This window comes from Equus asinus, chromosome 27, assembly GCF_041296235.1.
Source record: "Equus asinus isolate D_3611 breed Donkey chromosome 27, EquAss-T2T_v2, whole genome shotgun sequence".
Taxonomy (NCBI): domain Eukaryota; kingdom Metazoa; phylum Chordata; class Mammalia; order Perissodactyla; family Equidae; genus Equus; species Equus asinus.
In genome coordinates this window covers 4,085,195-4,098,096 of record NC_091816.1, presented here as the reverse complement: position 1 = coordinate 4,098,096, position 12,902 = coordinate 4,085,195, and the positions used below count along the sequence as shown (strand labels likewise).

The 12,902-nt window shown below is 41.4% G+C and overlaps 1 protein-coding gene across 1 annotated transcript in view; it reads left to right on the top strand.

Annotated features, from left to right (window-relative positions):
- IDO2 (indoleamine 2,3-dioxygenase 2) overlaps positions 1-12,373 on the top strand; it is a 54,588-nt gene extending 42,215 nt beyond the window's left edge. The window contains exons 8-10 of the mRNA XM_014837751.3: positions 3,407-3,458; positions 10,251-10,399; positions 11,640-12,373. Of these exons, the coding sequence (XP_014693237.1) occupies positions 3,407-3,458; positions 10,251-10,399; positions 11,640-11,995 (557 nt within the window). The 3' untranslated portion in view covers positions 11,996-12,373. The remainder of the gene's footprint in view (positions 1-3,406; positions 3,459-10,250; positions 10,400-11,639) is intronic.
- The last annotated feature ends 529 nt before the right edge of the window (positions 12,374-12,902 follow it).

Genomic DNA, 12,902 nt, shown 5'->3' with positions numbered 1-12,902 from the left:
CAGCTTGCTGCACGCTCTCACTAGCCATCTGCAAAGGCTCACTCTTGCCACCACCAGGAGTGTGCAGAAGCAGCTGGCCATGGGGTGTGAGGTGTGTGGGTGTGGGAGTGAGGCACCCTGAGTGCTAGGGGTGCCCATGGTCCAGTTGGGGGGATCTGCAAGTGAGACATCCCCAGTGGCTGGCGGGTGGGTTTCTTGCTGGAGTCTGTGAGGTGGTTAGTAGGATCCTCATCCCTTTAATGCCCTCCAAGAACCCTATCTGACCCTTCCAGCTGCTCCCCACCCCCTAGTCCTCCAGTCGTGCAGCACAGCTCAAGATTCTGGAGGGGGTAAGAAAGAAGTGGGTTTCAGGCCTTTGGGGGAGCCAGGCACTCACTCACATGCTCTCACTTTCCCTTGTGGGAGAAATCACAGGCAGAGAAGGTCTCTTGGCACTAAGCTGTGCTGCCTCGGGGGAGGCCTGACCTGGGTAAAGACCAATGTTCTTATCCTCTTCAGCGCATCCAGTCTTGGATAGTTTTGCTCCAGTGGTGAGCTGGAACTTCTTCACTGGACTCCTGGACTCCCACAAAGGCTCTCTTGTCCATGGGCGATTATCTAAATCTGTGTTCCTTGCAGGGAAGACAATAGAAAACTTATTCCACATGATGATGACATCGCTCCTGCATTTCCTTGATTTCTAATTAAACTGTCTTCTGTGTGTGTGTGTACTCGTGAGTGCTCACCACTCATGTCCCTCTTTTGTGAAATGAATATCTTTCCTTTTTTTCCTAATGGTCTTTTATCTTTTATTTACTAAGTTTCGTAAGTTTTTTGTACACTCTGGAGGCTGGTTTTAGTTATATGTGTTGCAAACGTTGTGGTTTGTCTTATGCCTTTTGAAAGCAGAAGTAATTCATTGAAATATAGGCGGAGTATCTGTCATTTCTTTTATAAAAGCCTAGATTTTAAAAGGTCTTGCATGACAAATTATTTCATAATCATAGTTCAGAAATACATTTTCCCGCATTTTGTTCTGAAATTGTTGTTTTGTCTTCCACATTTTGGTCTTAATTCACATATGATTATTAACTATATGTAATATGATATAGGAAATAAATTCAATTTTCCTTCTGTTAGTAATTACTAATCTATAATATTAGCACAGTCTTACATTAGATTTTCTTAAGTGACTGGAATTATTTCCAGGCTCTCTGTGCTGTTTCGTTGTCAGTCTGTCTTTCCTTACACCAAGGCGTCTGTCTTGAAGAGCAATAGTTTCATAGTACTTCTCATGTTCAGGGAGAGAAAACCTCCCCATCTTGCTCTTCTCCTCTAGGGGTGCTGGTCCTGTCTTTGAGCCTTGACTTTTATATAAATTGTTAGAATCAGCTTGTCAAATTTCATTTAACAAAAATCCCTATTAGGAGTTTTGCTCAAATTGCATTAAATTTCTCCAAATATTAATTTGGATAAAAATTACATGATTTTGATATTATATTCAGTGTTTCTGTCTTGTGATCATGGCAGGTAGAGAGGTAGAGAATAGCATAAAAGCATTAACTAAGATTCCTGGACAAGCTACCCAAAATCATGTCTTCATATTGCTGGATAGTCTTATTCTGTCACATGGCCTGAAATTTATCCAGATAGAAAACTCTTTTTCAGACAGAGTTCTTCTTTTAGATATTGATACTGAGTTTTCTTGTCCGTGAACATGGACAAGTTTTTCTTTAATGTCTTTAATTTTAAAAAACTTCTTTCAACATAAGAGACTTAGATAGCTTCTGCTTTATTCATAGTTACTTTATATTTTTGTTTCTAGTGAATATGGTATATTTTGATTTAACTAACTCCTAACTGTTTGTTGCTGGTTTACGGAATGAAATTTATATTTGAATATCAACCTTGAATCTAGCACCTTGATAAACACTCTTTATTTCTAATAATTATCTGCAGGTTATCTGGGTTTTCTATCTAGAAATTATATCATTTGAGAATATTGTTGTTTTGCTTTTTCACTTCCAATATTTATAACTTTTATTTCTTTACGAATTTTTTCTCTTACTTCTGGCTAGGACTCCTATTACAGTGTTGAATGGAAGTGCTGATCGTTGTTTTGTTCCATATTTTAAAAGATGCATTTTTAATATTTCAACACTAAGTATAGCATGTACTATAGGCTTTCTGTGGATTCCTTTTATCAATTCAAGGTTGTTCCCTCCTGCTTGTAATTAGCTGAAATGTTTTGATCATGAATGGATATTTTTTACATTTATTGAAAAGTTTTTACATCAAAATTATTTTACATCTACTGAAATAATCATGTGAGTTTTCCTCCTTAAATATGGTAAGTTGGGTGAAATATTAAATTATGGCCAGTTGTTACTGCTTCAGCAAAAATTTGTATATAATACTTAGCATTATTGTGGGAACAGAGCACTAAATGAGAAAGACCCAGAAATTGGGCCCAGAGAAAAGTTCAACGCATGGGCATTGTCACAGCAGAGCAGAGAGAATGTGACACTACTCAGGAGCATTGGGAAACCCCGAGGCTGGAGGAAGACATGAGTTACGTGAGCCCATGGGGCTTCAGAGAGAGTGGAGATGCAGGACCAGTGAGGAGGTGTGATGGTGGAAAAGGGAAAGCGATGTTATTATTTAGGTCTCATAAAAAAGATGTTTCTTTTTCTCTCAGAAACAAAGAGACATAGACAGGAATCTGGTTAAGAGAAACATACCAGGTCACAGAGGGGCCCCATTATGCCAAGAAGAAAGAATAACCTTCAAATGTTGATAAAAAGAAATTTAGTACACATGTGAGGCCCTGCTTCCTTATATACAAGTTAACAAACGAGTGGAATCAATTATCCCCAAGCATTGGCTGAGATTGAGCAATAGCTGCACAGATTAATGAATAGAGCTGAATGAACCTGTGTCTGACCTGGTGTGGCCGTCCCTGGGCAGGAGACTCTGCACCCCTCTGTCCTTCGTTGACTACGCAGAACTTCCCTCGGGCGTGCGTGGCTTTAGTTCTCCTCTCTTGTGAAATCCTTGAGAGAGGGCATTCTTTCCCTTGGCTTTTTTCCTTTCCACTTCCCACATTCTCTCAAACATCATGTCTGTTTAAAACATTAATTCTTTAAATTGGCCTTGATCTCTCTTTTTGTTGTTCTTATTAAGTACAGAAAAAGGAAGTACCACAAATAGAAAAGGGCAGCATTTGGAATGGTTTAAAAGTTCTGTCAGTGCCACTGAGGGGGGACTACAGGAGAGAACATTCCATCCCCCTCTTGCTGCCTTCATCCCAGGTTTCTGCGTAGATCAGACAGAGGAGGCGGCCCAGGAGAGCAGCAGGGCCCGAGCACATGTAACCAATTGCTTTTTTTTGCCTGTAGTAAAGTTCACGTCTTGATTGCTCTTCCAGATTATGTAGATCCAGATGTATTTTATACAGTCATCCGGATATTTCTCTCTGGGTAAGTATAGTTCAACTATTCTCCTGCATGAGGCCTCTGTAGCATTTTCCAAATTTATGAGACAAGAAACAGAATATTCTAGAATAAAAAGTACAACAAATAACCCTTGGTGGCAAAGTAATGACTTGGATCCACTCTTAGATAAAAGAAGTGGCGTACAATCTGAGTGACAAATGACACCGAAGGTGGAATGTTTAATTTTAGAGTAATTGTCCTTAGGCCATCATTTTAGATTCATTTGTATTCACCTTAATGACAAAACGTATGGTGACAGAAAGGAATAAAAGCCCAGTATGCCACCCACAAAGCTCTATCATTTATATCCACTCTCTCCCCTTGTCACCAAGGCGGGTAGAGGTATAGACAGTACCTTAAAAGCTTTCTTCAAATATTCCTGGAAGAGCTGCTCAAGCCACTTTTTCATGTTCCTGGGTACTCTTCTTTCGTCACATGGCCTGTAATTTCTCCAGATAGAGAACTCTACTCTTAGATGCATTTCTTATTTTAAATACATTAGTCATACCTTGACATATTTTAATGAGATCGCTTTCCTATTCATGTTAACTAAGAGGAAAAACAATTTTTAATGATGAAAAGCGAAAAGTGGAGGTAGTAGATGGAAGAGGTGAAAAATGTGAAATAGATATCATCCAGTGTGCCATCTTGATAACCAGGAGATGTTGTTGATAGAAAGCATCTGAAGCTGTGCCTGGATGTAGCAAGAGACCTGCCAAATACTAAAATCAATAAGTTTATTGATTTATCAGTAGATTTGCTGGCATATTTCATTGGTACAAGAAGGAGTGCAACATGTCCTAAGTATTTTGTCTAGATTGGGTAGGTCTGGAGTGTGACAGTCCAAGCAGAGGCAGCCTGGGTGGGGATTCCTCCTTATAGGGGCCAAGAGTGGAAGCAAGAAGGTTTCTAGAGACTACCCTGAGAGTAATGAGTACCTGGTTTATGGGGAAAGGAAAAGGAAAAAGGAAGGGCGCAGAAATGGAACTGGGAGTGTGTCTCAGCGTTTCCACTTTCCCCTATCCCCCTCCAGACCTGAAGCCCTTCCCAGAGAGAAGATCCGTCCTGTAGGCCTCTTCTTGTTCTCTGTACTTTTTGCACGTAGTCAGGGTCAAGACAAAGATCTAATTGCAGAAGAGAGATTCTAGCACAAATATTAAGTAAAATATGCAGACCTGCTTTGGTGGGATCAGACAAAAGGAAAAAAAGTAATTTGTTCAATGTTTTAAGGAGCCTCTGATTTAGGAAGCACCTAATTCTGGAAAATCTATTTGTGCTTCACTTTTCTAAGTTTGTATTCATTTTCCATTGTCGTAAAACAAATTACCACAAATTAGCAGCTTAAAACAACACACCTTCATTACCTCACATTTCTGTAGGTCAGAAGACCAGGCAAGCTCAGCTTGGTTCTCTGCTTAGGGTCTCAAAAGGCCGAAGTCAAGGATCTGCTGGGCTAGGGACTTATCCAGAGAATCTGGGGAAGAATTCACTTCCAAACTCATTCAGGTTTTCGGTAGAACCCAGTTCCTAGGGGTTTTGGAACTGAGGTCTCTGTTTCCTTACTGGCTGTCAGAAAGGATCTGCTCTCAGCTTCTAGCGGCCTCCGGCATTCCTTGTCACATGGTCTCCTCCAGCTCAGCAGTGGCACTTAATCCTTCCAGTACTTCACATCTCTCCGACATCTTCTGCCACTTGCCAGGGAAAACTCTTTGCTTTTAAGGCCTTACTGGTTAGATTCAGTTTAGTTAGATAATCCAGGATAACTCCCCATATGAAGGTCAACTGATTAGTAGCCTTAATTAATCTGCAAAGTCCTCTTTGCCTTGCCATATACTATATTACATTGGCAGGCATGCTGCCTCATAATATTAACAGTTCTAGGAATTAGGATGGGAATCTGGGGAAATATCTTAAAAATTCTATCTATCATGATTAGATGAACACCAGAGAGTGAGTTTCTGTTCATTAAAATAAGTTCTGGGTCAGTGACACATTTTACCTGTGAGCTACATAAATGCACCCCTCTGTTTTTGGCTTTCAGAAATATTTCCCATGTAGCTAAACGAAGTGACCAGTGTCAAATCCTAAATATCTTGATAAGTGTTAATGGCCAAAAGCATCTGGCTTGTTGAGAATTCCCAAAAGGATTGTCTTGAAAATTCTAAATCCACTCCTGTGTTGTTGATCTGTCCTATTTTTGGCTTATTAGTTTTGCTTATTTACTTCTAAAAAACATTTTTATTAAGGAGAGTTGAGAGATTTCATCTGTAGATGAAACATGTTCTCTTTATTTTCTACTCACATTGAATTCCTCAGGGGAGTTAACAGTCCCTGTGGAAAAAAATGTCATCTCATTTTTTTTTTTCTGTTTAACTTCTCCTTTTCTTGGGTTTGCTAGAAATATGCTACGAGAAAGGCTAAAAATAACCTTGCCTACAGAGATTTGAAAGGAAATAATTCCTTTCCTTCACAAACAGCAGTTTGGGCCTGAGGATGCATGGGAGCAATCCTTGGGCTGTTCAGAGAAACCCGATTTCCTTCCTCAGACTTATCTCATCCTAAGTGGAGAATATGGGCTCTGAAAGTAGATGCCCTTCTCTTTCCTTTTTTGACTTTCATGCTGGTGTTTCTCCATCACCTTCAATGAGGCTTCAGCATAGCCTCTTCAGGTTGGGGCATGAAAAGGAGACTGATTGATGTCTCTTGGCTGTTTGAGCATCTGATGGCTCTTTTAAGCTGGCAAGGTCCTTTCAAGAAATACACTTGGATCTGCCTATTCTAGATATATAATATCCAATTATAGAGTGGTATTTTTTTCATTCATTCATTCAGCAAATATTTAGTGAGTGCTTACCATATGCCAGGCACAGTTCTAGGTGCTGGGAATGGAGTGGTAAAACAAAACAGCAACTTTGTTCCTGTGAAGCTGACATTTTAATAATGGAAGACAGATAATGAATAAATTAATATAATAAAGGCAAGTATTATACAATGCAAGCCCTGCTTATCTAGTGGTTAGGATTTGGTGCTCTCACTGCCGTAGCCCCAGATTTAATCCCTGGTCAGGGAACTGCACCACTAGTCTGTTGGTTGTCATACTGTGGTGGCTGCATGTTGCTGTGATGCTGAAAGCTTTGTCACCAGTATTTCAAATTCCAGCAGGGTCACACCTGGTGGACAGGTTTCAGTGGGGCTTCCAGACTAAGACAGACTAGGAAGAAGGACCTGGCCACCCACTTCTGAAAAAACTGGCCACAGAAACCCTATGAATAGCAGTGGAGCATTGTCTGATACAGCACCAGAAGGTGAGAGGGTGGCACAGAAAGACTGGGCAGTGTTCTGCTCTACTGTCCACAGGGTCACTGGGAATCGGAATTGACTCCAGGGTACTAACAACAAATCACACAATACATATTACAACAATAAGCGATATGGGGAAATGTAAAGCAGGCTACAGGGCGTTATGAAGTGTTAGGGGTGGTGGATGAAGTTTCTTATTTATTTATTGTGATCTGGGAATGCCTCACTTCTAAGTGATGTTTAAGCAGATACCTGAAGCAAGTGAGCAGTCAGCCACCCAGATACCTGTTCCAAGCAAAAAGAACGAAATTACAATGACCCTGAGGAGGGAGCATGCTTGTCTTGGAGGAAGAGCCGTAAGGAGGCCAGTTGTGCTTGAATGGATTAGGTAGGCATGGGGAGAAGGAGAAAGGTACAAGTGAGAGCAGGAGGCCAGATCCTGCAGAGGCTTGTTGGCTTCTTTTCTGAGTTAGAGGGGCATCACTGGCAACATTTGAGAAGAAGAATGACATGGACTGTCTTAAGTTTCATGTCATCACTCCATCTTCTAGGTGGAAAATAGACTATGTGAGAGCAAGAATAGAAGCAAGGAAGGTACTTGAGAAGCTGTGACCACAATCCAGGGTGGTGGCTTGGACGAGGGTGGTAGCAGAGAGGCATTGAGAAATGGTCAGTTCTGGGTATAGATTGAAGGTGAAGTTGACAGGACCTCCTACTGGACTGCATACAGATGGAAGAGAAAAAATCAAAGACGCCCCTAAGGTTTTTGGCCCTATCCACTGAAAGAATGGAGCAGCCATTTTCTGTGATGCAGAAGACTATAGGAAGAACAGCTTCGGCAAATCGAGAAGTCAGTTTGGGACATGTTCATTCCTATGGAGATCTCTAGGAGGCAGTTGAATATATGCGTCTGGAATATAGGGGAGAGGTCCAGGTACAGGAGCAAATTTGTAAATAGTCCTAATATAGTTGGTTTTTAAATCCATGAGGCTGGACAAGATTACTTGGGAAGTGGGAGTAGTGAGAAGCTCAAGGACTGAGCCCAAGAGAGTCCAACACTTGGAAGTGGTCATGATGGGAAGGAACTAGCGGAGGAGACTGAAATGACTATATAGGACCATCAGCCAAATTACAGAGGAAAATCTGAACAAGTGTGGCCGTTGTATTTGGACCACTTACCACAGTAGCAGTCCCGTCTTCAATATTTCTTCCCCATAAAATATTGTTTAGAAATTTTATCAGGACCAGTGTCCTGAACTCTGACAAGTCCCAAAATTTCTCTGGAACCCATTTAATTCTTCCAGAAGCTTTAGGAAGTACCTACAAATTAGGAGAACTAAGACTCAGAAGGATTTGTACAAAGCTACAAAATAGTGAAAGGGGGAGCAGGGATTCCAACTCACTGTGAACAATATGACAAAATGGCTAATATTTATTGAATGCTTAATACGTTCCAAGCACTAAGGAGGTACTATTTTAGTGCATTCTCACAACCACCCAATAAGGTAAATACTAATATTACTCTGATGAGGAAACCAAGGCTCATAGAGGTTAATTAACTAAGCTAAGGCTCACAGCTGCTAAACATCAAAGCTGAGATTAAATTCCATATCTCCCTAAAATAGACCTGTCCCTCCTAACAGCTACAGCATGTTATGATCTTATGATCAGAATCCTTCTTTTGCTCTTCCCACTTGTGCCCCTCCATGCTTTCTGTGCCTCATCTCTTTCTAGAGTCATATTGCTCCACCCACAAAGCCCACTCTGATATTCACGCAGTGAAAAACCACGGAACAACCAACCCAAAACAGCCCCTAAAGAAAACAACCCAGCTCTTACAGCATTTCCTACCTCAGGGAAGTATTTGAAAAGGTCAGGAACAGCAAGCTGAGCAGTCTAGCTGCGGCTTTTGTGCGTGTGTGACGTGTGTGTTCCCCTTCTCTTGGGCAAAGTAACTTATAGAATTACAGGAAGAAGGTGAGACGTCAACGTCAGCCTGTTACTTAAACCGTGAACAACAGGGAAGTAGCTTATTCCTGGCAATAAGAGAAAAAGATTCTATTACTTAGTAAAGGTAGAAATCCACATATGGGGGTCTTGAGAAAATGAAAATAGAAATTACAAGTTTGGGATTCAAGTTGAGATTCCCCCATTCTCTAACAATGTGGCCCTGGAGCCTTAGCTGCTTTGAGCTCTTTGCTTCCTCTTCTGTAAGAGAGGTGTAAAAATACCTGCCTTGATCTACTCAAAAGAAGTCAAATAAGAAAATGAGTGTGAAAGTGCTTTATAAACCGTAAGGCATCATCAGTGCACGTGTGTGTGTTCTTAGTGCTGCTGTTTTTGTCTCTTCGTGGAGTCACCCACATGCACTCTGTGCTTCTTCGAGACTCTGCCAACGAGCAGATGGGGAGGTGAGTAAGGTAGTTGAAGGTAGAAGGAGGGCCACCCAGAGACAAAAAGATGAAGAAATGGAATCGGGGAGACAGAATAAGAGAGGAGAGGAGAGGGGAATTCACTTCATCTGAGCATGCTAAGAGCCTCAGTTCCAGTTCTCCCTGTCCTTGACTTTAGCTTCCAGTACCCTGCAGGGTTGTATTATGTTCTCTTTGTTGCTACCCTCTGTTCTCTTCGTTTGCTATCCACAAAGTATTTCATAAATGCATTCCCATAAAGTCGGGTAGTATTTAGAACTGATAGATTCATGTGACAACTGTTATAACTGTTTCAAGGAAGGGCAAAGATACGTGTGTGTGGGTATTTGTATATGTGTTTGTACTCATGTGTGGGTGTGTGTGCATGTGTGTGCTTGTGTGTGTGTACTTTCGAATCTCTTCTTGTGGAGTTACAGGCCATCGCGGTGAGATGAGAGACGGATTGAAGATTGTTCTGGAGCCCCTAATTTGTTCCTGTTGATCTGAATTGATGTCATCTTTATAACTGAATTTTTCCAAGGAATATGTCATGGGACCAATGTCAAATGTTCCTCTCTAAATATTCTTTACTTCTCTGGAAAAATCCTTTAAATCAGGAAAGAGAAGGGCTGCTTTCTTTGGCCTCTTATGAAGTTGGGATCAAGATGATGCTTAAGCGGCCAGCTCCATGGCTGAGTGGTTAAGTTCGCGCGCTCTGCTTCGGCGGCCCAGAGTTTCGCCAGTTTGAACCCTCGGTGTGGACATGGCACCACTCATCAGGCCATGCTGAGGTGGCGTCCCACATGCCATAACTAGAAGGACCCACAACTAAAAGTACACAACTGTGTACTGTGGGGCTTTGTGGAGAAAAAGGGAAAATAAAATCTTTAAAAAAAAAAAAAAAAGGTGATGCTTAAGTACACATCCTGTGAAGGTACCCAGCCGCTTGCCCTAAATTTACCAGTGGAATCATGTCTGCTTTCTTGCTCGCCCTGTTTCCATATCAGAAAACATGTTCATAACTCCTAGCACCCCCTTCTTCTCTCTGACTTTTACTCTTGTTTAGATGGAGAGATAACCCAGCAATGCCTGCGGGGTTGACATATGAAGGAGTCTCTAAAGAGCCCCTGAAATACTCTGGAGGGAGTGCAGCGCAGAGCACAGTGCTTCATGCCTTCGATGAGTTCTTAGGCATTCGTCATAGCCAGGAAAATGGTAAGTCAGACATTTTTCTTTTTACTTTTCTCCTTAACAGGGAGGAAAAACAGAGGTATTTTTACCAACTGATAAAACGAAGTGTAGGTTAAAATGTCATAAAGTCTATACTTCCCTAAATTAACCAAGAAACTGTGTGCCTGCCGTATGTTATTGTAAGTCAATTAATATTGTATCTCAGCAGGATATTGGGTTTCGTTTCCAAATTTGTAAACATTGCTATATTTCCAGCTATTCACTGTAATTTTGTTTGGATCCTTAGGCAGTAGCTTCCTCTCTCTAGAGAGGAGATCTCTCTCTAGAGATCTAGAGTTGAAGGCCATGGCATTGTGTTGATAAGTCTGGATAACAGCTCATGGGTCTGATGGGTCGGAGCTCCTCTGCTAAAGCCCTTCCCCGTAAAAGTGGTGCATCGTCAAGCCAAGTCTATGTAGACCAGAAGAGGGGTCTACCATTCTAGAAGCTTGAAATTGCTCCTTTCGTTACCTCAGCCAAATGTTCAACAGCTGCAAAAGGCACTTGACAGTGCAGAGTTTTTGAGTTGAGTAGGAAAAAAAATGACTAGAGATGTCATAGGGTCCAGTCTCATCCGCAAAAGTCAGTTCTCTAGAATTATGATAATTTTTCATGGATTTTTGATGTTAGTGGTTGACTTACCATGCATAATACTGAACACATAAAGGATTTTCTACAAATTATCCATCTATATTTCTTATGAATATCTCCTGATTTGATTCTTAAACAACTTGACTTCAGGAGGCTATTACTAAACTAGCTGCTCATTCTCTATCTTCTTGCCCCTATAAACTTTGTAACTTTCCTCTTCCTTAGCACTCCCTCCAAAACGAAGCACTTAGGAAACAAAATTCAGCAGAGTATTTAGCTAATCGGTTTAAAGGTTTATGTCTTACCTTTGTGGATATCCCTCATGGTGGCTAGCTGGTGGCTAGCAAGACACTTTGTCCACATTTGATATGTGATATATATTTATGCATTGGCTGATAGAGCTAGTTCCAGCTCAGCGGAGATGTGCTTGCTTCTTTTCCCCTCCCCATCTCCTATCAACTGTCAAGAACGGGCATTTGAGTATTTGAAGTCTACAAGCAAAAGAGCCCGCAAAGTCAACTGGACAGTTAGGATGACAACAGCAGTTTTCGTTGCATCGATAGCTGGAAAAGCAGACAGGCTCTCTTATCTTTCCATGTGGAGCTATGACGTTGTTCTGGATTGTTTCTTTCAGCTGATTTCCTGCACAGAATGAGAGACTACATGCCTCCTTCCCATAAGGCCTTCATAGAAGAAATCCACTCGGCTCCTTCATTGAGGGACCACGTCCTGTCCTCTGGAAATGACCAACTTCTGACAGCCTATAACCAGTGTACGGAGGCCCTGGCAGAGCTGCGCAGCTATCACCTCACCATAGTGGCCAAATACCTCATCACGGCTGCAGCCAAAGCAAAGGACAAGAGACCCAGCCATCCCCCAGGACCACCCCAGGCCTTAGAACAGAGGGGCACAGGTGGAACTTCAGTGCTGAGGTTCCTGAAGAGTGTCAGGGATAAAACTTTAGAGGCAATCCTGTACCAGCATGGTTAAGAGACTGCCCTTCCCACGCAATGCAAAACCAGCAAACTCGTTTCCCTCGCCCCCTCCCCCTCTTGGTGGCCAGGTGGGCCTATAAAATCAAAGTCGAGTTTTGTCTAGAATAATCCGAAAGAGACCTCAGCCCTATTCACATTCCTGCTCTATAGAACTCTGTCTTCTCCTTTGTTGAGAGCTGTTAGTCTTCACAGAGGAGAATGTTCATGGCCAGAAATTTCCGTTCCTTATCTGATTGTTGGTTAATAGCAAACAGCTTTGGGCACTCTCTCATTCAGAACCCCACAGAGGAGCTAGTGTACCCCTGTTGTCTTTGCAAAGTGATAGGAAAACACTCTAAATTTCAGAAACCAAATAAAATTGCCTGTGAACAGATCACCTTGTTGATTTCTTGAAAAAACAAATTAAATATTCATGCATTCATTCATTCACTTAACAACTTATTGAGTTCCTACTGAGTACTGGTGTAAGGATTAGAACAGGGGTTTTTGTGGCTCTGGCCCAGCCCTCTTCTCCCTGCATGTGTTGAATTTGGTGGCAGGAGGTTGGAAATGCTCCAGTGGAGATGTGGAGGAAAGGAGAAGCTGACAATAAGACTTGGAAATCACCAGTATGAAAATGAATAGTTAACGATATGGGAACAGATGAGACTTTTCCACATGGTTTATACATTTGTAAATTCTATTTTAGTTTCCTTCTTTATTTTTAGAAGAATGATTCTTTCTCCTTACATTGAAAGTCTGTGTTTGTAAAATGAATTAATTAACCCTTTGGAAGTAAATGAAAAAAATGGGCATAAATCGTAAATCCACATGTTTAGTGTACAAATAAGTGTAAATTTTTATTGACTTAGTTTCTTTCTCAAGGTCTCATTCGTCATGACACTAGGAAGCTAGAAAACTTT